The sequence below is a fragment of the Hyla sarda genome, chromosome 1, assembly GCF_029499605.1.
Source record: "Hyla sarda isolate aHylSar1 chromosome 1, aHylSar1.hap1, whole genome shotgun sequence".
NCBI lineage: Eukaryota > Metazoa > Chordata > Amphibia > Anura > Hylidae > Hyla > Hyla sarda.
This window is the reverse complement of record NC_079189.1, coordinates 109109874-109135424: the sequence shown is the minus strand read 5'-3', so window position 1 is coordinate 109135424 and position 25551 is coordinate 109109874. Positions and strand designations below refer to the sequence as shown.

Here is a 25551-nt window from a genome sequence, read left to right as displayed (position 1 = left end):
TGACAAAGATGATCAGTATTGACATGATGAGTCTTTTTATAATTTTTCAGTACGGAAGGTTGTGGCCTGTTTACCTATGGTTTGGGTCAGAGAGTATCTTGTGTGTGATGCCTTTTTCACTGCGATCTTGGAAATTTCTTAGCAGATCCATGTAACTGATGCCTGTCAGAGAGTTTTCAAGCCCACATCTTGCCAGGAACAGGTTAAAGTGTTCATCTTTTAGCTTGAGATCAAACTTTTCCAAAACTGCCAGAAATTCCTCTTTCTCAACCTTACCACAAAGAAAAAAGTGCATTAAAGTTGTATTTCATGATCAATCCATTACTGATACATTCAAAAATAAATATACAAACTTTCCTTTGTTGTGCACAGCATATCATACAGAATTGGATTAAAAAGACAGACTTTTCCCTTTATACTGCTCCTGCAGTTGTTAGTGTAGGAACTGTGTACTGAGGCCTTAGCGTATGGTGGTAGCGTTAAAGGGGTACTCCAGTGTTCAACGTGTTTTTCCGTTTTTGATTTACCCTATTTGTTTTGTTTCATTTCTATTCTTGTTGTTTAAGCTACTCTATTTCCGTTCTTTGTTGTCTTTTTATCCCCCACTTTGTTTTCCTATGTTTGCTTCTATTTCCTGTTTCTTGCTGTGCTGAAAACTACAAATCCCAGCATGCCACATGCCATGCTGGGTTGGGGCGGCTCCTTTTTTTTGTTTGTTTGTTTCGCCCTTTACCCATCCTACTATTTTCCCGGGTCGGCCCCCTTATACACAGCACACTAATATAATCAGCCCCGGTTGGGATACACTGGCATACACACACAAAAGGGACTGCAACTCCCAGCATGTGTCATTCAGGAGTCTTCAGTATAACACCAACATGCTGCCTCTATAGTCTCCTGGGGGTTGTAGTTCACCACATCTCTGTAGGGCATACACCAGTGTTTCCCAACCAGGGTACCTCCAGGTGTTGCAAAACTACAACTCACAGCATGCCCTGACAGCCTTTGGGCATCCTAGGAGTAGTAGTTTTGCAACAGCTGGAGGCACACTGGTTGAGAAACACTGGTGTAACATGATGTGTATGCTGAATAGGCTAGAACAGTGTTTCCCAACCAGTGTGCCTCCAGCTGTTGCAAATCTACAACTCCCAGCATGCCCAAAGTCTGTCAGGGCATGCTGGAAGTTGAAGTTTTGCAACAGCTGGAGGCACACTGGTTTGTAAACACTAGCATACACACACACACGCAACAGGGACTACAACTCCCAGCATGTGTCATTCAGGAGTCTCCCCCTCCCCCTTCACATATATAGAGATCATTCCCAGTATGAGATTTATTCCCCTGCAGTCCATACATCCCCAGCCCGTGCACCTTCTCATCCTCCCCTTCAGATAACACTTATCTTCTCTGTGTTTCTTCTCTTGTGCAGACCTGTGTCCTTAGAATACAGAGCAGGGGGAGGGGAGGTCAGCTGGATGAGATGAGGGGGCGTGTCTTATTTTTCTCATGCAGACAGAGAAAGAAAAAAAAAAAGCTGTGACATCTTGTCCACAACAGACTCAGAACAACAGTAAACAACAGTAAAAGAACAACAGTAAAAGAAAACCCTCTGAACTACAGAACTTCCTGCCCAACAAACAGGTAAGAAAAACACACACATGCTGCCAAAACATATAACACATGTATATTGCAAAAAAACTAATCTTACAAAGAAGATGCCATATAGTCAAAAAACATTAACCACCGGAGTACCCCTTTAAAGCAGAGTATGGTCCGTATTTCGACATCATGAAGACATGGAGGAGAGAGGTGAATATTGATGAAGCAGGCGGTGTGAACAGGGCCCAGGGGGCAGCCTCAGCATTGCACTCAGCAAGTCTTTAAACCCGCCTCCATTGCATTTAGGGAATAATTGGCCTATTGCAAGATTGCTTTACATCTCAGATGAACAGATTGAGGTAGGGAAACATTGTTTTACTCAGTATGCCAGTATGACTAAGATCGCTTAGATGACTGAAACGCGTCACTGCTGTTCACTCCTGTGTGTTGCTGTATTGGAATAAACATTTCTGCATTTGAGCTCCTGCTGCGCTGGATAGTTCTTCTTCTTCTACTAATTGTTTTACTCAGGATCACCAACACTAACCACCTGTATATTCAGGTTAGTGTGGGTGATTTAGCAGCCTGTGATTTAGCAGCAATAACTAAATTATTGTAGCTAAGCATCTACATAACACAATCAGAATTAAGGTTGACAAAACACAGGCAAAGGTAAAATAGGATGGAGGGAGTCTCAAACCAGGATAAAGGATAAAAATACAGAAAAGTTAAAGCTATAATATATAAAGTTAACATATATAAATCTAGTAGATAATACAGCATTATAATATAATAAAACATTTCTACACTGTTGTGTCCCTTATCATAGAACCCTTGAAGATAACCAACTGGAACCCCTAGCAGGCAGCTGCTGTTCTGTAAATGAGCCCAGAAGTAAGTGTTTAGTCCTTTTTCATCACATGGAAAAAATAGCATTACACATATTGAAATACTTGTGTTGTCCATGTAATGCGATGTAGCCAGGGGTCAAGTCCTGGGGAAAAAGTGTGGGAGCTCAAGATTTCCACTCAAGGTCTAGTCCTGCAGGACTCCTGCTAATGGGAACAGTTGGGGGCATTTATCATTGTCTTTAGAGCTGTTTTTGTGTGTAGATTTGTCTCTATTTAGGCGCAGCGCTGCACCTAAGGCTATTTTTTGCGCCTTTTCGATTGACACTTTTTTTTTTTTAAATAAAGAGCGTACAGACCAGCTGTTAAGTGTTAGTCTTGTGCAGTGGTAATGAATTTATCCACAAAAAGTCGCAATTCTACACCAGCCCAGACATAGCATAGCTTTTTGTTGTATGCGAAGAGTGAAATTTCAGAAAATGTGTATCCTCCACACAATTTATCAAATGCCCTGCAACCGTAAAAAAACATGCAAAAAAAAAAAAAAAAGAACTAAAATATGAACTAAATCTTAGTAAATGCCCCCCAGTGTTCCTGCTGTGAAAAGAGTGCAGGAACTCAGTTCCCATGTGTCCCTGCAGGGCTTGAGCCCTGAATGAAGCCGATGCTATAGCCACATAGCCACAGTTTGTATAGATGGGGCCCAGGTGCTGAGATCCCCACTGATCGCTGCATGCGCTTCTGTCCCTTCATCTAGGCTCTGCGCACTTCAGGTAGCTAAAGTGAACAGTGAGCAGCATTGCTGAAAGTCTTATAGACTTGTCCTGTAATTCTGTATAGCATTTGCCTTAGTTACCCCACAGATACAAATTTCTGACATGTCAGAAGTTTGTTGAAAATATAGCTATATATAACTTAAGGGTCCTGAATAGGGAACACACTCTGTTTACTTAGAATTTCCTAATAGGATATAAGGCAATAGGTTTCCTGATCCGGACAACCATTTTAACCATCTCAAAAGCAAGATAATGGATGACATTGTGGTGTCCCAGCACCAAAGGCTGTCCTGTGGGCTGCAGATCTCCTCATATGTGTTGGGCCCACTAAGAGACTGTCTGTTATATCTAATATGTTCCAGCACTTTATTGCATACTCATTTATGTTTACCATATGCACTGTATAATATGTTATTTATGTATGTTCTACCTTTAAGAGTGAGGAGCAGTGTAAACCAGGTTACCCTGCCTGCCAAATGGGGACACCTAAATTGTCAGGTACAGTGATCCCTCAACTTACAATGGCCTCAACATACAATAGTTTCAACATACAATGGTCTTTTCTGGACCATCCTAAGTTGAAACCAGACTAAACATACAATGTACAGACAGTCCAGATCTGTGAAACGTGTCAATGGCTGGAAGAACCGATCAATCAGAAAGGGCATTCGCTGGGAAAACCCCTGTATTACTGAAGTGCATGCACTGACTGGTGTCAGGTAGCGCCCCCTATAGTACAGGGAGGTACTACAAGTTCTGTACTCTTTACCTGTGCCAGGGTTAGTTGCTCCTATGGACACCAGGTGAAGGGACTCCATTACTTTTTTTTAGGACATTGTGTACTGTACAGCAGTGGCGGATCCAGGGGGGGGGGGGCAATGGGGCAATTGCCCCCCCCCCCCCCCCCCGAGATTGCTGTCCCCTGCCCCCTAGAAAGCTTCGGCTCCACCATTCACTAACCTAGGCAGTCACACGCTCTGAGTACACAGCATGTGAGCTGCGGGGACGCGATCCTCTGCAGGCCGGCGCGATGACGTCACATCATCGCGCCGGCGCCCGGAAATCCCGACCCCGCGGCCAGCATACAGTAAGTAAGAAGAGTATGCTCAGGGCCCAGGGGATTTGGAATATGTGCCACTGTTAAGGGCACTGTATCGGAGGGGGAGGGGGATTTAAAAACTTAGGGGGGGGGGGGGAGAAAGGGGAATTTTTAATGTGAGGTGCTGCAGGGCAAAGCACTGGGGGCACTATATGTTAAGAGCACATGAAAGGGGGGGGGGGGCCTGTGCTGTGCCCCTCACATATAATGCCCCCTGTGCTGTGCCCCACACATATAAATTATATGTGTGGGGGGCACAACACAGGGGGCATTATATGTGTGGGGCACAGCACAGGGGGTATTATATGTGTGGGGCACAGCACAGGGGGCATTATATTATATGATATAATGCCCCTTGTGCTGTGCCCCACACACATAATGCCCCCTGTGCTGTGCCCCACACATATAATGCCCCCTGTGCTGTGCCCCCCACACATATAATTTATATGTGTGGGCACAGCACAGGGGGCATTATATGTGAGGGGCACAGCACAGGGAGCATTATATGTGTGGGGCACAGCACAGGGGGCATTATGTGTGGGGCACAGCACAGGGGGCATTATATCATATAATGCCCCCTGTGCTGTGCCCCACACATATAATACCCCCTGTGCTGTGCCCCACACATATAATGCCCCCTGTGCTGTGCCCCATACATATAATGCCCCCTGTGCTGTGCCCCACACATATAATGCCCCCTGTGCCATGCCCACACATATAAATTATATGTGTGGGGGGCACAGCACAGGGGTATTATATGTGTGGGGCACAGCACAGGGGGTATTATATGTGTCGGGCACAGCACAGGGGGCATTATATGATATAATGCCTCCTGTGCTGTGCCCCACACATAATTTCCCCTGTGCTGTGCCCCACACATATAATGCCGCCTGTGCTGTGCCCCACACATATAATGCCCCCTGTGCTGTGCCCCACACATAATGTCCCCTGTGCTGTTCTCCTCACATATAATGCCCGTGCTGTGCCCCACACATATAATGCCCCTTGTTCTGTGCCCATCACATATAATGCCCCATGTGCTGTGCCCACACATATAATGCCCCCTGTGCTGTGCCCCTCACAAATAATGCCCCCATCATGCGCCCCTCATATAATGCCCCCATCCTGTGCCCCTCATATATAATGCGCCATCATGCACCCCTCACATATAATGCCCCCTGTCCTGTGCCCCTCACATATAATGCTCCTGTCATGTGCCCCAAACATATAATGCCCCCTGTGCTGTGCCCCTCACATATAATGCCCCCTGACTGGACAGGATAGGGGGCATTATATGTGAGGGGCGCATGATGAGGGCATTATATGTGCGGGGCAAAGAACAGGGGCATTATATGTGAAGGGCACAGCACGGGGCATTATATGTGAGGGGTGCATGATGGGGGCATTATATGTGAGGGGCAAAGAACGGGGGCATTATATGTGAAGGGCACAGCAAAGGGGGCATTATATGTGTGGGGCATATGACAGGAGCATTATATGTGAGGGGCACAGCATGGGGGGCATTATATGTGAGGGGCACAGCACAGGGGGCATTATATGTGAGGGGAACAGCACAGGGGACATTATATGTGAGGGGCACAGCACGGGGGGCATTATATGTGAGGGGCACAGCACAAGGGGCATTATATGTGAGGGACGCATGATGGGGGCATTATATGTGAGGGGCAAAGAATGGGGAATTATATGTGAAGGGCACAGCACAGGGGGCAATATATGTTAGGGGCACAGGGCATTATTATGTGGGGGGAACAGGACGGGTCATAATTATTATATGTAGGGGCACAAGATGGGGCATTATTACTATATGTGAAGGCACAGAGTGTTTTGCATTTCAGAAGTATATTGTAGATTATGAGGAATTTCTGGGGTGGTACATTTTTTATGGGCCCCAATACATTTGGGTATTTTATTCAGAGGGTGCACTGCACAGCAAGTTATATTCAGAGAGTGCAGTGTGTGGTAGTATTAAATTTAGAGGGCACAGTGTGTGGTAGTATTCTATTCAGAGAGTGCAGTGTGTGGTAGTATTATATTCAGAGAGTGCAGTGTTTGTTAGTATTAAATTTAGAGGGCACAGTGTGTGGTAGTGTTATATTCAGAGGGCACAGTGTGTGGTAGTATTATATTTAGATGGCGCAGTGTGTGGTAGTATTATATTCAGAGGGCGCAGTGTGTGGCGGTATTATATTCAGAGGGTACAGTGTGTTGTATATTCAGGAGGTACAGTGTGTCAGAATTATATTCAGAAGGTATGTGCCAGTATTATATTCGAAGAATACAGTGTTTGGCAGTATTATAATAATTATTGTTTTCATATAGAGGATCAGAATGCGCTGATATAGTGAGGAGACGTCTGGGCATCAAGTTCTGCAGGGAGAACATTTAGCTGAAACAAGTCCCGGTGGTATGTACATCTGAATTAGATAAGGAAAGATTATAGAGAAGACGTCACCTGTAGTCACTGATGTCATTCTGTATCCTCCTGTGTGTGTCCCATCAGAGCTGTAGTCACTGAAGAAGTTCTGCAGTAATGATGGGTGAAACAACAACTCCCAGCATCCCCTCACCACTACTTAGGTCATACTGGCAGCTGTAGTTTTAAATGGTAAAAACTTCTTTAGCACTTTCCCATTCTGTGGCAATTGGTATATTTGATAATTATTCTGACATGTGAACATGGCCTAAGAGTCTTAAACAAGGTTAGGACTGTATGATACATTTAATAATATTGTAAGTTCAGTAAGCAACACCTTGTTTTCTGTCCGCCAACACAAAATACTCTAATAGTGCCCCTCCCGAGACTCGACTCTGGATCCGCCCCTGCTGTACAGGACCCCGAAGAAGCTCCTGTCCTCTACATAGACCAGTGTTTCCCAACCAGGGTGCCCCCAGCTGTTGCAAAACTACAACTCCCAGCATGCCCGGACAGCCTTTGGCTGTCCGGGCATGCTGGGAGTTGTAGTTTTGCAACTGCTGGAGGCTCCCTGCTTGTGAAACACTGACATAGACAGTGATTACAGCTCCCAGCAGATCTTTCTTACTTTTAAATGTAAGGATTTGCTTTATCTATATTACTTATCTACTTATTTTTCTTTAATCCTCACTTTTTTTTATTTTTGGATGACACTTTGGTGCCATTAGAACCAATTACCAGGTTTCCATAGAGTTCTGGTCTCAACATACAATGGTTTCAACATACAATGGTGGTCCCAGAACCAATTAATATTGTAACTTGAGGGACTACTGTATATAGTGTAGTGGGGAGGAGTTGCCCCAGTCTAGTCTAAGTTGGAGTTTGGAGTTAGTGCTCAAGTGTGGAAAGCAGGTGAAGTTGTGCGTGGAGGAAGCCTAAGAACAAATCTCTTCTCAATCCTACCCAGCCATTCTGCAAGTGACCAGTATTTAGCATTTTTGTGTCATTAAGCTATAGCCCCTCCAGACCCCTACACTGCAGCAAAGAGATTTTGTAGCTGCTACTATTTTTTTTAATTATATATAATTCATATTAGGGCTACACATAGACGTCTGCTTCCCAACACCTGCCTCTGTATATGTATTCAGTCACATAATATTTTGTTCCAGCTATCCTACTTCCATTACAGTAACAACAAATGAACTACAGCATCTCTGTATAAAATACATTTCTACCCACCTTGCCAATTCTTTGTGGGTCATGTCTTTCGAATTCTTCTTTCATGCTCCGAAAGGTTTCCCTGAATTTATCTTTCAACCACTTCTCTATGTTGAGTGAGGCTTTCCTTTCTCGTTCTGCCTGAGACATTTCTCTAGACTGTGCCAATGGATCTAGAGAGGATGGTTAGGTGACAACTATGAACGACAGTAAATAGAATAGACACCACCTACATTACAGGAAGGAGAAAAGGAAGTTCCGGCTCCCAAGGCTGGGTAAAAAAATCCAAGTTTATTTCTTCATATTAAAATCCAGTGCATGAGCAAAAATAAAAACATAGAAAAGAGAACAACACCAAACGCACCGACGCGTTTCGACTTAACGCTAAGTCTTAATCATGGCATGATTAAGACTTAGCGTTAAGTCGAAACGCGTCGGTGCGTTTGGTGTTGTTCTCTTTTCTATGTTTTTATTTTTGCTCATGCACTGGATTTTAATATGAAGAAATAAACTTGGATTTTTTACCCAGCCTTGGGAGCCGGAACTTCCTTTTCTCCTTCCTGATTGCTTCACCTGAGGACTTGGCCTCAGAGATTATCCGAAGCTCCCGCTGGTGCAGGTGTATTGTGCTACGTTCCATATACCTTGGAGACTACCGGGTGAGCTGATATACGTTTTCCTTCTATTGTCACCTACATTACAGTATAATAGATTAGTGTTGCTCGCGAATATTCGCAATTCGAATATTATTCGCGAATATCGCATATTCGCGAATTCGCGAATATAGCGCTATATATTCGTAATTACGAATATTCGTTGTTTTTTTTTTTTCTTCACAGTACACATTACAGTGATCACCCCTCTCTGTTTCCAGCTTGTGTGGTGTAAAGAAGGCTGTAATACTACTGTGTGAGACTGGCGTGCAAATATTCGCATATGCGAAAATTAGCATATGCTAATTTTCGTATATGCAAATTTTCACGTATGTTAATTTTGTATATGCTAATTTTCACATATGTTAATTTTCGCACGCGCGACTTTTCGCATATGCGAAAATAAAACGAGAATATATCGAATATGCGAATATTCGCGAATATATGACGAATATTCGTCCATATATTCGCGAATATTCGCGAATTCGAATATGGCCTATGCCGCTCAACACTATAATAGATGTTCAAGTGCAGGAATTAATCGGGTAAAACATGGGGAGGTTTAGAATTCTATCTAGGACTCATGACTAAGGGCTTGTACACACCGACATAGGGGGAGATTTATCAAAACCGGTGCAGAGGAAAACTTGCCCAGTTGCCCATAGCAACCAATCACATTGCTTCTTTCATTTTTCACAGGCCTTCATAAAAATGAAAGCAGCGAGCTGATTGGTTGCTATGGGCAACTGGGCAAGTTTTCCTCTACACAGGTTTTGATAAATCTCCCCCATAGTCTGGATCCATGTAATACAGGACATATATCCTGTCATGGGAATATGCTAAATGATGTGTCCCTCTGGTTTTATAGTCTTCTTAGGAGTGTTTGTTTTTTTATTTATTTATTATTTTTTACTGAATTGTGTCATGCTCCTCACATGATGTAGTACAGAGCCATAAAGCTACTAGGACAGAATAAGGTTTCATGCACAACCATCATACACCATGTAAAATGGACACATTGGGACTCATTTGCTACTGAAAAGGGACTGTGAGCAAAGTAATAACCACTTCATCTGTTATGAGTATAAACTAACTCAAGAAAAATAACTAAGAATAGGGCAGAGTCATTCCCATTTAGTTTTTATATAATAGGTATTTTTCCCAGGGGAGAAGAGGAGAGACACATTCGCTCTCTGTCCAATATTTTTCCCAAAGGGTTATTGAAATTTAAGAAAGTGCCTGTGTATGACGCAAGTACTTTATGATCTAAGGCCAAATACAGTGAAATATAAAGGTAGATCACTTACTTTCTGACTTTCTACTTTTAGCTTTTACATTGCTGGAGGTCTGGTTTTGGATTTCATTTCCAAGCCTTTTCAGCAGATAATCGGCCTTGATCACATTAGCTCCATCCATGTCATACCTAGTGTACGGTTACATGACCAATATGATCAATCACAATTGCAATCCAAAAGATGATTTGTTTAACAATTAGCAAATTGATGAACAGAAATACTATAAGTGCACACAATAGCTGTGTTTTTAAACTCTGTGTTTTTAAATGGCATCAAATGCATCTGTAGACACGTTACATAGCACCTATCAATAAGAATTCCTTTTATTTTCCCTCAATGTAAAAAAGGATGTAAAGCAAGCCTGAGAAAGCCTGGACCAAGTGCCTTCAACTGACACACACTGTTCCTAGAAGGTAAATCAAGGCTTCCTTCTTGTCTCTCACCACCCATAACGCTTTGGGCAGCTGTCCATTTTGCAAATACCAGTGTATGTATGGCTGTATTTTCCCAGAGCTGTAATCTCCCCCCCCCCCTTCTTAGCCTATTAGCAAAACCTTAACCCCTTAAGGACATGCGCTTTAACTGTGCAGCACTGCATAGTGTCACTTAGCACACAGCGCCATACATTAACGGCCCGGCTGTGACGCGAGCGCAGGAGATGCGCTTGCTTCATTCCCAGCGGGTTCTGCCGGTTCTGTCGTGCTGATGTCTGCCATTAACCCCTCAGATGCCGTGATCAATAGAGATCACGGCATCTGCGGCAGTGCGGCACTTATAATGGCTGATCTGACTGCCGTGGGGATCAGATCAGCCAAGATGGCAGACTGAGGTCCCCTCACCTACCTCCGTCCGTCTCCCGGGGTCTTCTGCACTGATCTGCCTTTCAGCAGATCGCCGATAATACTGATCAATGCTATGCCCTATTGTTACGCCTAGCGCTCCGGGTCCCCGCTCCTCCCCGGAGCGCGTACGGCGTCTCTCTCTCCGCAGCGCCCCGGTCGGTCCTGCTGACCGGGAGCGCTGCACTGTCATGGCCGTCGGGGATGCGATTCGCACAGTGGGACGCGCCCGCTCGCGAATCGCATCCCAGGTCACTTACCCGTTCCCGTCCCCTGCTGTCATGTGCTGGCGCGCACGGCTCCGCTCTCTAGGGCGCGCGCGCGCCAGCTCCCTGAGACTTAAAGGGCCAGTGCACCAATGATTGGTGCCTGGCCCAATTAGCTTAATTGGCTTCCACCTGCTCCCTGGCTATATCTGATCTCCTCCCTTGCACTCCCTGGCCGGATCTTGTTGCCTTGTGCCAGTGAAAGCGTTTAGTGTGTCCAAAGCCTGTGTTACCTGAACTTCTGCTATCCATCCTGACTACGAACCTTGCCGCCTGCCCCCGACCTTCTGCTACGTCCGACCTTGCTTCTGTCTACTCCCTTGTACCGCGCCTATCTTCAGCAGTCAGAGAGGTTGAGCCGTTGCTAGTGGATACGACCTGGTCACTACCGCCGCAGCAAGACCATCCCGCTTTGCGGCGGGCTCTGGTGAAAACCAGTAGTGACTTAGAACCGGTCCACTAGCACGGTCCACGCCAATCCCTCTCTGGCACAGAGGATCCACCTCCTGCCAGCCGGCATCGTGACACCTATGCATAGCACTGAACAGTAATAGCAATCTAATCATTGCTATAAATAGTCCCCTATAGGGATTTAAAAAAAATTATATAAATGTAAAAAAAAATGTGAAGCCCCTCCCCCAATAAAGTTTTATATCACCCCTCTTCCCCATATTAATACAAAAAAGCGTAAAAAAAACTATACTGCCGTCTGCATAAATGTCCGAACTATAAATATATAATGTTAATGATCCCGTATGGCGAAAACGTAAAAAGAAAAAGTAAAAAATTTGTACCAAAACAAACTACAGATCATGGCGCAAAAAAAAATAGTCCTCAAACATCCCTGAATACGGAAAAATAAGAAAGTTAGAGGTGGTCAAAATAGGGCAATTTTAAACATACTGATTTTGTTAAAAAAAATGTTTGAGATTTTTTAACAGCAGTACAATAATAGAAATGTATGTAACCATGGATATCATTTTAATTGTATTGACCCAGAGAATAAAGAAAACATGTCATTTTTTGCGCAAAGTGTACAGCGTGAAAACGAAACCCCCCAAATTAGCAAAATTATGAGTTTCGTTTAAATTTCCTTACACAAAAAGAAATGTTGGCGTTTACCATACATTTTAGGGTAAAATGAGTGATGTCATTACAAAATACATCTGGTCACGCAAGCCCTCATATGGGTCTGGGAATGGAAATATAAAAGAGTTATGAATTTTAGAAGGCGAGGTGGAAAAAAACTAAAACGCAAAAATAAAATTGGCTGTGTCCTTAAGGTCAAAATGGGCTGTGTCCTTAAGGGGTTAAGCTTCTGCTCACACAGCACTTGCCTATGCATAGTACTGTACTGTGTAAATCATCAGCCCAGCACAGTGCAAGCCTGTTCACAAGCACTAAGTCATGGGATAGCAGTAAACTCTTAAAGGGGTCCTCAGGGGAACTGACTTATCAGACACTTATCCCCTATCCTGTTTGTAGGGGATAAGTTTCTGATTACACGGGATCCGACTGCTGTGACTCCCCATGAATTTCTGTATGAGGCTCCAGCTACTTATCCGCTCCGGACCCCACCTTTCTGGATGAGTGTACCTTTCCCATCTCAGCCAATCACTGGCTGAGATTGGACTTTGCTGCAGTCGGGGATTGGCTGAGTAAGCCATCACTTGCGCTCAACCAGGAAGGTCAGGGCCAGAGCGAGCTGACGACAGGAAAGTAGTTGAGCCCCATACAGGAGATCACGGGGGGTCCCAGCATCAGAACCCACTTATTCCCTCTAATGTGAATAGTGTCTGATAACTTCAGTTAATAGGAGAACTCTGTGCTGTGACAGGGTAAGTAACTAAAGAAGGAAGTACATGTGTATGTTCTTCTGACAAATAACTCAGCCCTGGTCCCACCCCCTAAATCAGAGAGAATGAGAAACAGGAATTTTTTTTAAAGAAAAAAAATTCATGTCGTTTTCACCACACGCAAACTCCTTATAACAGCTTTATAGACATCTGTCAATATGGCATAATGGGCAAGAATAATGGGGATAACTGCAGTTTTCCTAGAGGGTACAGTAACCCCCCGACATGCGATGGCCCCGACATATGATCAAATCAACATACGATGGCCTCTCAGAGGCCATCGCATGTCGATGTCAACATCGACATACGATGCTTTTATATGTCGGGGCCATCGCATTAACTGCTATCCGACAGCGCAAAATGCTTAAGCTGCTGTCGGATAACAGTTTAAGCATCCCGGACAGGTTCACTTACCTATCCCCGCTGCTCCGGGTCCACTTCGCGATCCTCCGGTGTCTTCTGCATCTTCTCCAGCGTCCGGACTTCGCTTTCCGGCATCGTTATTACGTCGCTACGCACGCCGTGCGTAATAACGTCACCAGAAAGCGAGGCCCGGACCCCGGAGAAGATGCGGAAGAAGCCCGAGGATCCCGAAGAAGACGCCGGAGCAGCGGGACAGCATCGGGAGCCCCTGGGACAGCATCGGGAGCGGTGAGGACGCAGTCCGGAGCGGCGGGGACAGGTGAGTATTAAATGCACTTTTTACATTGCACGAATCCCTCAACATACGATGGATTCGACAAACAAGGGTCGTTTGGAACGAATTACCATCGTATGTTGAGGGACCACTGTACTTAAAAGTATTGTGGTAATATGGGTTCTTCAGAGGCTTATATTTTACAAGAACACTGTCTTAAAGAAATCTAGACACCTAGAAGTTCTTAAAGGGGTATTCCAGGAATTTTTTTTTTTATTTAACTGTGCTACAAGAGCTGTAAAGTTCATAATATGCATCTGGGTTTCATGGCTGGTCTCGCAATTCTTATGTGAGGTTTGACCAATGTTTATTTTTAACAGCATACAAAATTAGTGTTGTCTCTGGTTTTTCCGGGCTGCAGTGAGGCCCGAGACATTACATCACTAGTCAGGTGTTGATAGGTAGCCTGTCTGTTTCAATGGACAGAGTGACCGCTGGGTGGGGAGGGGAGGATAGATCATTCTACACAGGGCTGCAGGGAATTGTCCCAGGTGTGCTTCAATGGGTGGGGTGGCTGATGTGTGGAAGCGAGAAAAGTGACCTGATACTTACAAACAAAAGATCCTGGGACTTGTAGTATGAGGAAGGAAACTGCAACAGGAAATAGCCATTTCACAAAAAGAAAACAGCAGCTTATGGTAGACTCACAACACAGCCATGTAGTACCAAGACAAGCACGGATCCTTCCTAAGCATGTCCATTACTGTCTGGCAGGTAAGTACTAAAATCCCTTTACGATAGATAACCCCTTTAATAAAGATTAAGATATATTAAGGTTACTTATTTTATTATTATAAATATTTAAAAAAAGAGTATACCTTTTACAAAGTTTATTAAACTCTTCATCTTCCATACAGAATCCAAGTTCTCTCAAAATATCTCTGAACTCTGGGGGCAAGATCCTTGTAGAGCCATCAGATTTCTTCTCAGATATTACTTCAGTTAGTTCTGCAAACCTTGTATTAATAAAAATAAAATTGTTAAAAATGAATTGTTCAACCTAATACACGTTAGTCAAACAACACAAAACTCAATGGAGGGAGTCATCAAATCCTGTGCTGAGGAAAAGTTAACCAGTTGCCCATAGCAACCAGATTGCTTCTTTTATTTTTCAGAGTTCTTTTAAAAAAATAAAAGAAGTAATCTGATAGGTTGCTATGGGCAACTGGTCGACTTTACCTCTGCATAAGTTTTGATGACTCTCCCCAATTATATATTAACTGACATGCACCTACAAAATTGTGTGCTTTGTGTTTTGTGTTCTATGTACTAACTTGCACAGAAATGATCATTTTATTTTGTGCTATTTCTATGTTGTCTGCGATGATTTAATAATTTTCCTTATTGTCGATGTGTCAGTGCTCTATTCATTTAGAAGCTAGTGACTACATTCGGGTCCTTTTCCCAACATATTTAAGTTTTGCCTCAGACTGAAAATTGCTGCAAGCCGCGTTTCTCAATCTGAGCCACAACATGTACACACTTGGGAAATGACTCAAACATAGTCACTAGCTATGCTTGGCCCATTGAAATGAATGTGACCCGTGCCTGTCCATTTTCCCAACATATCTGTGCCTTGGAGGCACAAATCATGGACTTACATGGATTTGATATTGATTCAATAGACAAATGTTGATACTTCATGTCCTCTATGGTAGTGCTTCAGAGAAAATGAACCCTTACTGTCAGGTTCTGCTACAAAGTACATAAATTGCTTAGGGCCCCTGCAGAGGTACAAGCAAAAGTTTTAGGCAGGTGTGGAAAAATGCTACAAAGTAAGAATGCTTTCCGAAATAAAGGTGTTAAAGGACAACTGCAGCGACATTACACTTATCCCCTATGCACAGGATAGGGGATAAGTGTTTGATCGCGGGGGGTCCGACCGCTGGGACCCCCCCCCCCCCCGATCTCCCTAACGGGGCGCCGCCATAAGCGCCCCGTCTCCATACAGTTCTATGGGGGATGCGGGGAGGCACGAATGCTGCCTCCCCGCCTCTCCCATAGAGATGTATGGAGGAGGCGTGCCGGCTACAACGTCATGCTGCGGCTGGCACGCCCCTTGCACGAGAGATCCGCGGCCCAGCACAGGAGATCGCTGGGGGCCCCAGCGTTCGAACCGCCCGCGATCAAACACTTATCCCCTATCTTGAGGATAGGGGATAAGTGTTTGTAACGCTGCAGATGTCCTTTAATAGTTTATTTTTATCAGTTATATATAGGATTATAGTCTGGTGTATGATTAACCAATTATACCAAACAGGTGACAATGATCATGATTCTTATATGTATGTTAGACCACAGTCATTAACTGAAGCAGAAACAACTGTACAGGAGTCTGGGTGAGGGACAGCCAAACTCTGCTACAAAGATGAGGTTACGGAAGATAGATCCATGTCATAGGTCATACACCATGGCAAGACTGGGCACAGCAACAAGACACAAATGAGTTATACTGCATCTAAAAAGTTTTTCCCAGGCAAATATTTCAAAACAGACTGGGGTGTCAAGATATGCGTTCAAGATCTTTTGAAGAAGCACAAAGAAAAATACATAGTTGATGTGCATTAGTTGACCAAGGAAACTAGTTGGACTAGTTGGGCAAGGAAACTTAGTGTAGCAGGTTAAAGACGCTTTGTGCTTACTTACCTTCAAAAACTGTATGCAATTATACCGTACATAGTAGAAGTGATGATTCTTTAAAGGCAAAGGATAGTAACACCACAAATTGGTTTTATCTCGTTTTCTCCTCTGTTTGTTCATTTTGTATTTTGTTTAATTGATAAAAATAAACTATTAATACTTTTTCTATGTTTGAAAGCATTCTTACTTAGCAACACACCTGCCTAAAATTTCTGCTTGGTACAGTACATTCTGCCTTTATTTTATAGAGTTAAGTGGTCCTGTTCCTACTTTTGTTTTGTCTTCAGCTGTGCATGGACTTGGGATGCTGTCATCAGAACTTCTGCTTTCCTGTTAACTGGATCCAGCCATGTAGGGCGTCCTGATGATATTGGATCCCTTACCGCTGCATAAAGTTCCTCAAATTTTATAATGGTCTTTTCATGAAGTTTCAACCTAGAGTAAGAAGAAAAATATATTAAACTTTTGTTAGAGTTAGGGTATGCAGATCATGTGGCTGCTGTGGAGCCCTTGAAGAGAAGGAGGGACCAAGCGTTAGTTGGTGGTCTCTTCTCTGCTATTGGCTCTTAAGTAACTTTGTAAAATTCCTTTTTCTACTGAAAAACTACATTATTAGGAAACAAGGGTGCGTGGAATGGGCCCAGCAAGCTGTATGTTGTGCGCTGGGCTGTAATCACGCCTCTTTAGCCTCTACTCATGTCTACCTAGGCGTGATTATATGTGATTAACAGCCCCGGCATGGCCGACTTCTCATTTTCTCTTCTCTAAGTCTTGTACGGTAGGCGTGATTAGAGACGGAAGAGGCTTCTACTTTCTCATGAACAATTAAAAATTAAGAAAATTATGTCCTGGTGAATTGTAGACAAACCCAATTGATACAATTCACATTTGAGTCTGACTATTTCCTCGCTAAGGATGTGTTTTTGCAATACACAATAATACACAGGTATTATAAAAAATATGCAGATTTATTGGTTATAAACATAAATGAGTAATAAACACAATGATATATAAATGTAATAATATCTATTAGAAATGTTAATATATTATGATTAGTATAAAGCATTACAATCTTATTAGTCAATTACATATTGTAAAACAATACATGTGAGTAGTAAGCAACTATGTCACGATACAATGTGAGCTACTAGGTTAGGATATCATATACAGACAAAGGTTATACACCACTCTCTCAAGAGGAAACCTCATGATATCAAGATGGGCATATCTAATTATAGACATCAATATGGAATGCTAAATACACTCCGCCCCCTTCCAATCCACTACACATCACATGACTCCAAGAATGGGCAATTCCATCTAAGGATATAAACATGGAAGATATTTGATATCCTTCCGCCTCATTCTGGACTATTTTCTACACATAACTTTGCTAAGATTTTTAATACAAATAACACAAAGATATATGACCTTTGCTAGACTATATATTTTAGTAGGGAAGAACTTGAAATCAAGTTTCCTGTGTGGTAAATTTACTTACAACACTTAGCTTAGCGAAATGGGTTTTCTATATCTAAAGCAATCGTTCAATGCTTTTTTTTATATATATCTGGCAAATGGACCATTCTATAGTTAGAATCCATAATACAGAGCATTTTAAGACTATAATCCCAATATTCTCCTCCTAGGAAAGCTGGATAGTCCATCATTGCATAGTCATGGACAGCCATTATTCTGTACCATGTGATCAATCCAGCTTGCTGGGATCTACTCAGATCTCACCATGGCTCTCATATCTTGTTAGACCTCTTTCAGACGCAGAATGCTTTCTTTTTGTTCTCTGTGTGAGAGGGTCCTCTTTTGTGTGTTCAACATCTGGTTTACCAGACTTTTTAATGAGTTAGATAAACCTCCCTAAATTGGAATTCCCCAATGAATGTAGGAAGTGTACCTGTCATGAACAAAAATGTTTTATACTGTATAGTGTAGTAAATAACATTATATGTATATTTGTAATATACATTTGTTAGAAAATGTGTATATTTTGCCCCTACAGCTATTGTCTGTGTGTCTCTGTGCAGAGACCAAATACAGGAATTGTGGGTGGACAAGCGGGGCTCTGTGCAGTGAGGACAAGCAGGGCTCTGTGCAGTGAGGACAAGCGAGGCTCTGTGCAGTGAGGACAAGCAGGGCTCTGTGCAGTGAGGACAAGCAGGGCTCTGTGCAGTGAGGACAAGCAGGGCTCTGTGCAGTGAGGACAAGCAGGCTCTGTGCAGTGAGGACAAGCAGGGCTCTGTGCAGTGAGGACAAGCAGGGCTCTGTGCAGTGAGGACAAGCAGGGCTCTGTGCAGTGAGGACAAGCAGGGCTCTGTGCAGTGAGGACAAGCAGGGCTCTGTGCAGTGAGGACAAGCAGAGCTTTGTGCAATGAGGACAAGCAGGGCTCTGTACACTGAGGACAAGCAGGGCTCTGTGCACTGAGGACAAGCAGGGCTCTGTTCAGTGAGGACAAGCGGGGCTCTGTGCAGTGAGGACAAGCAGGGCTCTGTGCAGTGAGGCTCTGTGACAGGCCCCCGGCTCACACAGCAGGATGATTGACAATTGAGGAGACTGCACAGAGCCCTCCTTGTCCTGCGCTCACTTCCTGTCTTTGGTCTCCTCACAGAGACACACAGGCAATAGCTGCAGGGACAGCATGTCTTCTCCCAAAAATATACACTTTTTTAATTAATGTATATTACAAATATACATATGATGGCATTATACACTTTATCCTGTTCTTTGCATCAGAAGAAAAAAACATAAATTACTACTGCCATAAAAAAAAAAACATGGAACTGTTTTATTTTCTTAAAATTATGTTTTATAGTGAGTATGAATATCTTCTGGTAATGATATCTTACATAAACAAACACAATCCAACCGGGAGAACAGAACATACAAAAAAATTCACATGCTTTCCAAAGGTACACATCTATTCTGTGCTTTGTAGTCCTGAATTATTGATATAAAGGCCTCTTGGAACATGTTTTATTCATAAAAATTCTGAAACAAGCAAGAATATAAAAAATCTGGCAACAAGGCAAAATTCTTAAAGAAAAATAACAATAATTAACAAGCACAACACACAGAGAAAGTTATATGTCATATACCTTAAAAGAAGTTGCTGAAATGGTCTGGAACTTATTGGTCTTCCCAAAAATTTAGATAACATCATGAGAAGTACATCTCTGGAATACAGAAGACAACATTTTGACAATTATTAGAGTATGGTGACAGGAAGTTTTGGAAATGCATTCAGAATGGGTCTTGACAGGTACAAATTGCGTCAGGTGCCTGCGCTGGGCCTTACTGCTCAGGCAATGTCTTAATATTCATTATAGTCTTTGCCTGTTGATTTATAATGTTTTGCACTGTATCTTTAATAAATGTATGATGCAGTGTACCCATGTGACCCTCTAGGAGGCCCCTAGCTCGGCCATATATAGTGTAGGGGGAAGAGTTACCCAGTCTAGCCTAGAGCTAGAGTGTGTTAGGAATTTGGAGAGTCTGAGTACAGAGTTCAGCAGGAGTGTGAGGTGATTCAAGGGAAGCCTAAAGAAAATCTTAAAGCAAGCGACTGCGCCATTCTGCAAGTGTTCCCCACCCAGGAGGAGTCGAAAATGACTAGCTGTGTGCACAGGAGCCGATGAGTCGACAGGCCACACAGTGCTAGTCCGTGATAAATAGAGTAGAAAGCCTCCGTCAGTTGGATCCCAAGGGTTAGTTCACACCCTGGTGATGTAGCTTTAATTGGACACTATCAGAACCCTAGTCAGCATGGGAGGTCTCAAAACTAAGTCTGAAGTCCTAAGTCTAAAACAAGTAAAGACAAGTGGGTGTAAAACACTACATGTCACAGCAAGTATACAGGGCTCCTAAGGGTTACTCTGCATCTCCTCTACTCTAATCTGCGCTGTGAGGATTGCAACAACTACTCCTGCCTCAGTAAAGACAGTTATCCGTAACCTGGCATCAGTGTATTTATTATCCCGCGCCTGGCCCAGGAGAAGCTGTGAGATCCATGAACCGTGTAGGTTAACGGTGCCCTGGCTTCACGTAGTGAGACATCCAACCACCCCGAGCCACGTACCACAAGAGAGCGGTAGCACTCCAAAGAAAAGGTGAACAGGTGCCCACCGCTGTTAATCCAGGTCAAGGATCCAGGAAATATACTTTAGGAAGAGTCATTGGTACTCCAATAGGTGAAACAAAGTGGTCCTTTATTCACTCCCAAGTGAAGCTAGGTTTCAGCAACCTCGCGCTGCCATTACCAAGCAAAGAATGATTCACAACAGTGGATATTTAAGGTCACGCAGGACCAACCCCTTAATTAGCATAACAAGTGAAAACATTGTGAAAAAAGTGTACAAAATAGTGTACAAGAGGATAATCAAGAATGGTGATCCATAAGGTAATGCATATCCATTCACATCCAGCATTACGGTCGTGCAAAATATATATATATACACTGTATGTATATATATATATATATATATATATATATATATATATACACACACACACACACAAGTATAGCTTGCAATACAGTATAAGCAGTGTACAGGTGTAGTACATAATTCATCCGACACATGGTCGGGGAGACGGTGTCACTCACCAGGCAGTTGGCGTGGATGTTCGTGACATGAAACCGCCGGATGCCACTTGTTGTTTCCGGATTGTAGATCGTAAGTGATGTTCCATAGCGCGGTCACGTGTAAAATCCTGTGATTGGTATCTAGGTGACCAAGGACGCTGTTCCCTGCGCATGCTCCATATGTCCGGCTAGAGCTCTGGGCACCATCTTAGATCAGGGAATCCTGACAGTTCAACCAGGTTAAGTACAGCAATCCCTCAGCAGGTATTTAAGGCACAACGCAGTTCTGGGGTGCAGTGGGACCACCGCACACCCCGGTCGCATATACTAGGACACTCCTCCCTGACCAACTTGGCCAGGTTGGGTATCCATGGTGCATACCTGCATCTGGAGAAGTACTCAAAACCTTGCAGGAGCCGTAGGGCAAGGGATATGTTGGGAACATCTGTAGCAGTATGGTCACCAATAAATAAATAGAAAACTGAATAAAGGAATTTTCATGGTGGTGATTATTGCCGTGTCTGCCATTTTGTGATGATACAGCCTGTTTAGTCATATATAAATTTTATAAAAATTTGTATATGACTAAACAGGCTGTATCATCCAGTCCCGTATAAGTTGGTTATTATAATTTCCTTTTTCTTTCTTTTTACAGAAGTGGGCAAGTGGAATATACGACGCACTCACAAAATGGCAGACATGGCAATAATCACCACCATGAAAATCCTTTATTCAGTTTTCTATGTATTTATTGGTGACCATACTGCTACAGATGTTCCCAATATATCCTTTGCCCTACGGCTCCTGCAAGGGTTTGAGTTCTTCTCCAGATCCAGGTATGCACCATGGACACCCAACCTGTCCATTAAGTTGGTCGGGTAGGAGTGCCCTAATATATGTGGCTGGGGTGTGCGGTGGACTTACTGCACCCCAGAACTGCGTTGTTTCTTAAATACCTTCTGGGGATTGCTATACTTAAAGGGGTACTCCGGCACTAAGACATCTTATCCCCTATCCAAAGGATAAGGGATAAGATGCCTGATCGCTGGGGTCCTGCCGCTGGGGACCCCCGTGATCTTGCACGCAGCACCCCGTTACAATCAGCCCCCGGAGCATGTTCCCCCCGGGTCTGATTACTGGCGATCACGGGGGCCGGAGCAATGTCACATCATGCCCCCGCCCCCGGGCGGGGCCATGACGTCACAATGCTCCGACCCCCGTGAGACATCACGCTCCGCCCCCTCAATGAAAGCCTATGGGAGGGGGCATGACAGCTATCACGCCCCTCCCATAGGCTTTCATTGAGGGGGCGGAGCGTGACATCACACAGGGGCGGGCCATGACGTCACAATGCCCCGGCCTCACATGATCGCCAGTAATCAGACCCGGAGCGAACGTGCTCCTGGGAATGATTCTAACGGGGTGCTGCGTGCAAGATCACAGGGGTCCCCAGCGGCGGGACCCCCGTGATCAGGCATCTTTTCCCCTATCCTTTGAATAGGGGATAAGATATCTTAGCGCCGGAGTATCCCTTTAACCTAGTTGAAGTGTTGGGATTCCTTGATCTAAGATGGCGCGCAGAGCTCTGGCCAGACATAAGGAGCATGCGTAGGGACCAGCGTCCTTGGTCAACTAGATACCAATCACATGATTTTACACGTGACCGCGCTATGGAACATCACTTACAGTATACGATCTACAATCTGGAAACAACAAGTGGCGTCCGGCGGTTTCACGTCAAGAACATCCACGCCGACTGCCTGGTGAGTGACACCGTCTCCCCGCGCACTTGTCGGATGAATTATGTACTACACATGTACACTGATACATACATACATACATATTAATTGTAGAGAGTTGTGATCAGCTTGCCCAGCTGCTCATTATGTTCCAGTCCATACTGCAAAGCCTTATACATGGGTTACAAAAGCCTACTGTGACTGCTCAATTGACCAGTGTAAAAACTTGGATATGTCACTTTATTTCTTAATGTGATACTTAGTTGCATACGTTGATTTCAGCAGTCCTACTATAATTATTACTTCAATCCCTGAAGAGATTGCTGTTGCTGGAAATGGAGTAAGGCCAGTGAAAGTCAGATCGTGCATCAAAGCCATAATATCGAGGTTTAAAACTGACTCTTCATCACACATTTATTTCTTTATATATTTGAGATATAAATATCTACTGTATATTCACCAACCTGTTCACTTGCCCTTTTCCCTCAGGATCATTGTTTTTAAACATTTGTCTGAGGTTGAAGTATCCACTAGACTTTAACTTTTCACGTAACGTATATTCCAGCTGAAGAGAAGAAGAAATTATAGCAATTTAAACGCTGCATATTCCAAGTTATTACATATAAGAAGGGAAATACATTAGTGACATTTCTCTATAGACACAATATACAATCATCAATGCAGATGTAAGTATCTTACCTCATCTACTTCAAGTCTGAGCTCGGTTCCAGGCCGAGAAACAGAACTGGACCTGCTAGTTGCGGTGCTCACTCTGCTGTCAGCACGACTCTCTAAGTCAGCCCTTTGACCTGTGGATTGATGTAATTTATAGGTTTCAGGTGAGAACAATGTAAAGCAATGATTGCTAGATATAGTTTTCAAGCTGATTCATGCAAAACTACAACTCCCATCATGTCGGGACAACCTTTAATATGGTAGCCCATGTTGTAGGCTGTCCAGGCATGGTTGGAGTTGTAGTTTTGTAACATATGGAGGGTCACTGACAGATTCTTCAGGTTGGTGTTAACATACTAAAACAGAGGGGCAGCCATTGAACACATATGCCTCCTATCATTAACTATTAATAATTATAAGAGTGCAATGCTATTCAGCTCACCCTCTGTGTGCAGCACGGACCAGATGTCAACCTTGGCTCAGAAAACATGAAGAAAAAATGGAATGTCCAGCGCAAGACTCAGGAACGATGTATTTATTCAGAAACCATGAAATTCATCATACAGACTCAGGAGCAGGTGGCGCGTTTCGGCCTCAAAGAAAGGCCTAAAGGCCTTTCTGTGAGGCCGAAACGCGTCACCTGCACATTTGTTTATTTATTTATATATTTGAGATATTAATAGTGCTATTATATATTTGAGATATTATATATTTGAGATTTTAATGCCTATGCCTGAATGCATCTAGTTACAGATTTGCCAATTGAATCAGAGTTGTAATACTAGATACAATCGCTAGTAAAAGTTCAAAGCTGTACGGTACTGACTGTACTGAGACGTTTAAATAATAAAGAGAGAACAGCACTCGGCAAAATACTGCCGCCCCCTCTAACAACTGATTGGGGGGTGGGTCTCAATAATTGGTATCCTACAGATCTAATATTTATGGCGTATCCGAAGCATAGGTCATTCATTTTCAAGGTGGAAAATGGAATAAGATATTGGCCCTGATTTTTTTACAGTGTGGAATGGTGTTTTTGGTGATTCCTCTCAATTTACTATGGTGATTCACAGATTCACAGGTCAGGAAAGTTCTGATTAGCTTTTTCTTGGTGGGAATTTCCACCATATATTCACAGGATTTTGTGTGAATTCAATATTAAATAGGTCGGGTTGTGAAAACACACTCTTTTTTTCGTCGACTGCACCCCTTTTTCCTGCCATCCACACCCTTTTTTGGGGGGTTTGTAGGATAATTTTGGCACATTGCACCACAAATTCTGGCGCAGACACAAGTGAAGTTTTCTCTGTGGGTTTTTGTTTCCGACAGGTGTTTTTCCATTGTACTTACTATTGTATCTTGTATTTGGTGATATTCCCTATGTTTTGCTCTTTTTACACATGCTCTGAGCTGTGGGGTTTTCCAGAGCTCGAATCCACCATATTTTATGTGGAAACATTAGTAAATTTGTAGGTTTCTTTCCAAAATGTAGATTTTATTGGAGACACACCTTTTTCCCTAATGGCCACGCCCATTTGTAGGGTTTTCTGAGTAAGGGCACGTTTCCCCTGGCGTATACACAGCGTATTTCACCCTGTGTTAAATCTGCAGCAGCGGGATATACGCTGCGTATGCCTCGCCCACCATACACACAAGGCTTTCTAGCGGCAGCCCTATGTGTGTAGTGAGTTTTGGAGGCTGAGCCGCGCGTCACAGTCACGCCGGCACACGGCCCCGCCTCCAAATTGCACTGCACACATAGGGCTGCCGCCAAAAAGCCTTATGTGTATGGTGAGCGAGGGATACACAGAGTATTTCCCACTGCTGCTGCAGATTTTATGCAGTGTGAAATATGCTGCGTACACGCCAGGTGGGAATATACCCTAAAGTGGAGAGTTAGTAGGGTTTTTGGGATTTCTTGTCGGAAATTCTGGCACAGGACACATGCGACACAAAAAACCCTACAAAATTTAGTTAAAAAAGCCTTAGTAAATGAGGCTCAATTTGTGGCGCAAAACTCGACAACAGCAAGTCTGATTTACAATAGTAAATCTGGGACATTCTGTGCGAGTTTTATGTGAGTACTGAAACCAGAGAAGAGAGAAAATGAGTTTCCTTTTCTTATTTGCTACTTCCTATGTAATCAAAGTAATATCATACTAGGTACATACATCATCCCTTTAACCAACAAAACATCAGCCAAAGTGAGCAAAGTGAACTGTAACCAACACCCTATAATACACTAACCTATTATTAGTGACCACATTAGGAAAGGCATTATGGTTCATTTAACAACTGGATAGCTTTCATATAAGAATGCAA

At 43.4% G+C, this 25551-nt stretch overlaps 1 protein-coding gene across 2 annotated transcripts in view; it reads right to left on the bottom strand.

Moving 5' to 3' along the window:
• Positions 1-25551, bottom strand: part of LOC130357354 (EF-hand calcium-binding domain-containing protein 6-like) — a 251524-nt gene that overhangs the window by 199910 nt on the left and 26063 nt on the right. For both annotated transcript variants that reach the window (XM_056560048.1, XM_056560044.1), the window contains exons 3-10: positions 23254-23363; positions 23019-23119; positions 19332-19409; positions 16491-16655; positions 14399-14536; positions 9935-10050; positions 7996-8147; positions 75-271 (exon numbers count right to left, since the gene is read on the bottom strand). In XM_056560048.1, the coding sequence (XP_056416023.1) occupies positions 75-271; positions 7996-8147; positions 9935-10050; positions 14399-14536; positions 16491-16655; positions 19332-19409; positions 23019-23119; positions 23254-23363 (1057 nt within the window). The remainder of the gene's footprint in view (positions 1-74; positions 272-7995; positions 8148-9934; positions 10051-14398; positions 14537-16490; positions 16656-19331; positions 19410-23018; positions 23120-23253; positions 23364-25551) is intronic.